The sequence below is a fragment of the Montipora capricornis genome, chromosome 11 (assembly GCF_036669925.1).
Source record: "Montipora capricornis isolate CH-2021 chromosome 11, ASM3666992v2, whole genome shotgun sequence".
Classification (NCBI taxonomy): domain Eukaryota; kingdom Metazoa; phylum Cnidaria; class Anthozoa; order Scleractinia; family Acroporidae; genus Montipora; species Montipora capricornis.
The window spans coordinates 6,195,429-6,201,633 of record NC_090893.1 but is presented as its reverse complement, the minus strand read 5'-3'; the positions used below and the strand labels follow the sequence as shown (position 1 = coordinate 6,201,633).

Genomic DNA, 6,205 nt, shown 5'->3' with positions numbered 1-6,205 from the left:
CTTTAAGTAAAGATTAACTGCAGCATTTACACTAAGCTAAAAATAATGCTAATCTTTATCCTTACCTTGTTGTTGAAAATAGGTAGCAATTGCCTAGACTTAAAGGGACACTTCGTGTTGGGTGTATCTAGACAACAACTTGGACTTCCTAAATTCTGAGATCTCTCCCCATGGACTAATTATCTACACTGTACCCTTCCCTGTCTACTTCTTCTGCCTTAAGACCTGTCCATATTAAATTACTGATATAACAGTTTGCACAGCTGATTAAGAATGGGTTGTTGCCCCAGTATAATGCATACTGACTTAATTTAAGGGCTGTTCCTTTACATAAATGTACAAGGCCTGGATATTCCCACAAAAAGGGATGGTTTTTTGAACTCTAAGGAAAAATGCCTTGTCCCATCAAATTATAGCTTTAGAGACTAATACAGCGTAATTGCAGTAGCTGAGACAAGTAATGCATTCAGTCAGAAGCAGTGACATGACCTTGAAGCATGTAACTTGCAACTCTTTTCCTTGGAACAAAGCTGGAGATTCTAGGACACCAATTTTATGCCCAAATATGGACAAAAATAACATTGAATCTGCACATGTGGGAAAATGTGCAAGCTACGTTACATCCAGATAAGAAAATTTTTAAAATAAAAAACTCCACCTTTGAACCAGAGTTAAATGCTTCAAGGTCACGAGCTTCGGATTCAGTAAAATGTTCTTTTAAAGAGAAAATCATGGCAAATTATGCCATCTTATAAAAAAATAAATAAACAAATTAACCTGTCGTCCATCTGTACTGTCTTTCCATTCCATTGAGGCAATACGTGGAATGGCCTCCAAAAGAAGTTTCTTTGCATTTGCAACATTATTCTTTAATGTGGCTATTACTTGGTCAACACTGACCTGAAATAACAGAGAATAGCTCATCTCAGGTACAGGTACATAGCAAAGGAAGGGGGGAGGGGGGGCTTGGGGAGGGAGATCAACAGCTATGAAACTTCACATTAGAACCAAGAACACTGTAACAAAATTCTTCAACACTGAAATATTATTTTTACTACAAGAACAGTTTGCTAAGGGTGAACAATATTATACATTTCTGAAGCACATGTGCCAAATGTCAGAGAAAAAAGCAACTGATAGCCCATGGTAACAAAGATAACTGAGCTACAAGGTCAGACAGGAGCAGGCCGTGGGAACGGAACAGTAGAGCAGAGGTGATCTAACCCGAAGGTTGTGGGTTCAATTCCCACCCTGGAAAGAGTTTTTCTCTGTCCTTGTGTGGGCCCATTTCCATCAGTGGGGCTAACACTCACATGGTTCATATGGGGTAGAAAACTAGCACTTCACAATACATTCTAATCAGTTAAGTCTGTTGAAATATAAGTGCTACACAGCCAACGTTTGCAAAAAACATAACCCTTCCATGGTAACAAAGGGTGACCAGCAAACACTGAAAGAACTAAAAGACCTAATGAACTGGCAATACTGAGAAAGGGTATTCAATTATGTAACATTTCATTCAAAAGCTATAGGCCTGTTCATCCCTTATAAGCCCAAGACTACTCCTTGCAGTTGGCTTAAATGCTCAACAGTTCAATAGGGCATCCATTTGGTATTAACCCATAGACTCCTGAATCACCCTGCATCGATGAGTAAAATAGTCTGGAGTTAGACAGAGTAAAATCTATTAACCCTTTAAGCCCCAATCTGATCTGATCTGAAGCCTTTATTGTTCCATCTCAGAACATAGGCTGAACGGTCACAGCTCCTTGTTGCTCCAAAAAAAAACCACCACGTTTAGGATATGCTACTTATTACTTGCAACTGCGTGCGATTCAACAAAAAAAAAAGATAAGATAAACGACTACGTAAATTATTCTAAAGGTAATGGACAGAAAAGCGCAACAGAAAACACAAAACAAATACTTTCAAACTGTGGTGCGAATTGCCAGAAGGCTGCCCAGAACGGACAAAAAAAAAAGCTAACGCAAATGTAAAACCTACAAGGGCGGATATAACTAATGCAACGACCGAACTTGGAAAAAGAGAGTTATGCGTAATAACGCCGAAACAAACTCATATACCTACAAACAAACATGCAAAAAAGACTACAGGGAATAATTACGGCATACTAGTTAACACTTAGACAGTATTACAACGCATACACGCAACAATACACACTTCACAATGAACAACACAATCAACACATACAAATTTCCTATTCTAGTTGCTGAACATAGGCCACTGACAAAGTCCCTCCAGTCCCCTCTGTCCCTGGACAGGCGTTCAAGCTGATGCCAAGACTATGTATGATAGACCTCTTGACTGGATGGTATGGTCTGTGTCTCTCCTCCAGCTGTTATGCGGTCTCCCTCTCCGCCTACTTTCCTGTGGGTTCCAACCAAGGGCTTTAAGCCCCAATAGTGCCATTTACAGATTTTACTCTGTCTAACGCCAGACGATTTTGCTCATCAACAGGGGCCCCCTCGGGGCTTAAAGGGTTACCCGTAACTCTCACTCCTAGGAGTCAATTGGTTAAGGGATGAAAAGTGACAACCACCATCCCCTGCCCCGTGCCATAATCCCACCACTGACCGGATCATGATCCTCTCTCCAACAGTCATAGTCAGTGACCATAGCAATTGCCGCATAGCAAAGTCCAGCTTCATTTGCAAGGACAACTTCTGGGACAGCAGTCATATTGATGATGTCTCCTCCCCACAACTGAAACATTTTGCTTTCAGCTTTTGATGAGAAGCGTGGCCCTTCTATGACAACATTTGTGCCTGAACTATGATAAGTCAAATTCAGTTCCTTGGCAACCTCAATTAAAACCTGGAAAAACATAAAATACAGAGCAAAGTTATATTAAAATTTAGAAAGTTTGTACTAAATGATACTGAAGGAAGCTTGGCATTAACTTTCCACCTTACTACTAATATTATTGTAGCCCAGTGATAATAATAGATTTGATTTTTCAAGCCAAATTTATTTATACAGAGAGGCCATGAAGTGTGTAATGCTTGCTTAATGTTGCTGTTGCATTACTTAATTTGGTTATGTCAAAAATCATCTGCAGTGCAGCATGAAGGTTGGACTTCCTGTTTTTAGGTTGATGGTGCTCAGCCCTTACTGAGGTACCTATAGACCGTATTCATAAATAGACCTAATTGGCTAACTCAATGTTGTACCCAATTCAAACCCTTTGGGAATAAAACGTTTTGTTCCAGGTATTTCCATATCATTTAAATATGAATGCTACATTATCATGCAAATACAATACACAAAGAATCTTAGTCCCGGGAGATTTGAATTGGGTACAACATTGAGTTAGCCGATTAGGTCTATGGCTCCTATGTAGTCATTCCTTTTATCTCATCCTCACTAGCCTTGTTAGCACAAACAAAATTTAAAAGAATTTTTGCTCCAAAGTGAGGTTAGTGAGGACAATTTTAGCATAAAGACAAAAGAATAATAATTTCTTGGCCGCCATTTATGAATACGGTCTATAGCTTTCTTTGATTTCTGTTTGTTGACGGAGTAAGTATTTTGTCTTAAGTTCAGGATAGAGGTGTGCCAATTAATGTTGCCTCTCTAGGATTTCTCAATTATTAATGCTTTATTCGGTTTGAAAATAGATCCTATGTAACAATAATAATAATAATAATAATAATAATAATAATAATAATTAATCTGAAAAGCCAACCTTTGTCGGTTAGTATGCAATGCGTGGTGGGGTAATACATAATGTTTTCAAATTGGTGTTTCCTCTTGTTGTTTCATGGTCTAGTAACGCCCCACATACATATATTGAGCCCGTTTCAAAACTTTAATTTTCAGAGAAAGGAAATTATTAGCTTAAAATACTACCATACAAATTACCAGGCTGATATCTTAACAATACAAGTTTTAACAGACATAAAGCACGAAGGATCTGTGTGCCATAACTTAATTTCTTTGATTTCCAAATGTGCAAATTTCGATTTTTTGCCAAACACAAGCAATGAATCCTCATGTTTTCAAATGGGCTTGTCTGATACATTATGTAATCTGTGTCTACAACTAGCCAATGTTATTTGTACATTGAAACCTGACCCTCCCCTTTGTAAACTTTAACAGGTTTTAGCAACAAATATTGCAAATTACAGGTCATGCATGCAACCAGCTTGATTCAAAGGGCCATTTACGAACCTTTCTGGTCTCACTACAGTAGGCTTCATGCATAGGCATATGACAGATCCCTGCAGGACTTCCGTGTTTCCCATCATAAAATGTGGACTCCCTCTTATGTGTTCGATCTATAAACTGGTCTGGGAAAACAAGATCCCCTGGCTTGTATTCTTCTCTTAAAGATCCGCAAGCTGTTGTCACAACAACATGAGAACAACCTTCCTCTTTGAGTGCATAAATGTTTGCTCGATAGTTGATATGTGATGGCATGATTTCATGTTTCCTTCCATGTCTGTGAAATGAAAACTGACTCAGTTAGAAACAATAAGTTGAAGGCTAAATGGAAAAAGGAGGTGACCAACAAATTTTGCTTGCAATGAAATAAATTGCTAAAAAAACAGGCAACAATTTTACAATAAACCTTTCTCTCTTTTCGTTCTTTAAGGCTGCATTAAAAATTTTTACCTGTGACACAATCATATGCCCAACCAATATAGGAAAACTCAATTTTGTCTTGATCATTAAGTAGTTATGTTTTTTGTTGGGATTACAAATACACTAATAAAAATTTATTATCAATTAAAACACATTCATCCTTGAAACAGCCTCCACTGACAAGAACTCAGAGAGTTAAGGGGACATCAGGGTTTTTAATAAGTCATCCGACTGCCAGCAAACTTCGCCAGCTATTACTCGCCGCCTAATTTTCCTTGGAAATTACCCCAAAGTTTCCAAATAACACGAGAGACATTAGAACAGAACACAAGCCATGGATCGGGAAACTTTCATTCATGAAAAACAAAAGATGCCTGAATTTTGAGTACTTGGGTGGCGATTTGCTGTTTCCATGTCCATGTCAAAGGTGGTGATCGAGGATCGAGCACACACATTTTTGAGGCAGCAGTTCAACAGTCGAGTAATTGGTGTAAGCTGATGATGTGATTTTGTGTCATAAAACACTGTCTCGGTCTTACGAAATGCATGAAGTTCCTATGAAGATTGAAAAACAATGCCAGGCAGTGCAAAAAAAAAAGTCCTGAGAAGGAACAAGTCAGCATGCAAAATGCAAATGGTGGCGACTAACACAACAAATGAAAATACATTCTTACGGTACTTTTCTAATTTCTGCAAAACTTTCATCTTCTTGTACCAATCCATATTCTTTTACAAAATGTGCCCAAAAATAGATTAATAAAAAATGGTTACAATAATTTAAAAATGGCCGAATTACTTGAACCATAACCCTGTGGCACCCTCTCATAACATGTTCAACATGAACAGGAAGATTCAACTGATTCTTTGGCTGGAGATACACACACCTTGCAAGCACAACACAATCCACTCCGGCAATTTTTCCAAGGACCAACACATCTGATGGCTTAAAAATAAAAAGTTACTTGGCACAGTGGTTAGTTGCAATACCGCACAGTGAGAGCACTCAGGTATTGTCAGTGCATACCTCACCATAAGGTGTTGAAACTTGCTTTTCTTCCTTGTTTTTCAAGATTTCAGGGTCACACATTCCAGTTCCACCAATTATTCCAATCTGTAAATTAAAAGGAAGTTAATAAATAAATGAAATCCTACAGAGCTGCACAATATCTAGCTGATAGATCAAATGAATGCACTAATAATAATTTACTGACTAGAGAGCTTTGTCATACTTGACCAAAAGCCAATGGCAGAAGTTCTGCGAAATAACTCCTTTCACATCTCAATCAATCAAATCAGGTGTTGTGAGATATGCAAGCCAGGAATATGCTTTGAACAGCCTTTCAACCCTTAATGTAGGCACAGTGGTGAAGTTATGAAATAACAACAAACTATATTTTAAATTGGGGACTCAATGATCAAACAAATCCAAAGATAGAGTCAGGCAAACCTTTCTCTGGCACTACAACAAGTGCCATGAAGTGCAAATAACACCAACAATCAATATTTAAAAAAATTGCGAGCAGATCATTCTTCAAATGAAAACAAACCACTTCCGAAAACTGGGGCCTGTTTCTCAAAAGTCCAGAAAGCTTTTCGGGCC

The 6,205-nt window shown here is 38.1% G+C and overlaps 1 protein-coding gene across 4 annotated transcripts in view; it reads right to left on the bottom strand.

The window, feature by feature from the left end:
* The window catches only part of LOC138024579 (S-methyl-5'-thioadenosine phosphorylase-like), an 8,995-nt gene that overhangs the window by 390 nt on the left and 2,400 nt on the right, over positions 1-6,205 (bottom strand). For 2 of the 4 annotated variants that reach the window (XM_068871810.1, XM_068871811.1), the window contains 5 exons: positions 5,630-5,716; positions 5,490-5,548; positions 4,192-4,462; positions 2,596-2,835; positions 778-900 (listed from right to left, as the gene is read on the bottom strand). In XM_068871810.1, coding sequence (XP_068727911.1) covers positions 778-900; positions 2,596-2,835; positions 4,192-4,462; positions 5,490-5,548; positions 5,630-5,716 — 780 coding nt within the window. The remainder of the gene's footprint in view (positions 1-777; positions 901-2,595; positions 2,836-4,191; positions 4,463-5,489; positions 5,549-5,629; positions 5,717-6,205) is intronic. The other 2 variants (XM_068871812.1, XM_068871814.1) reach the window with 2 other exon arrangements.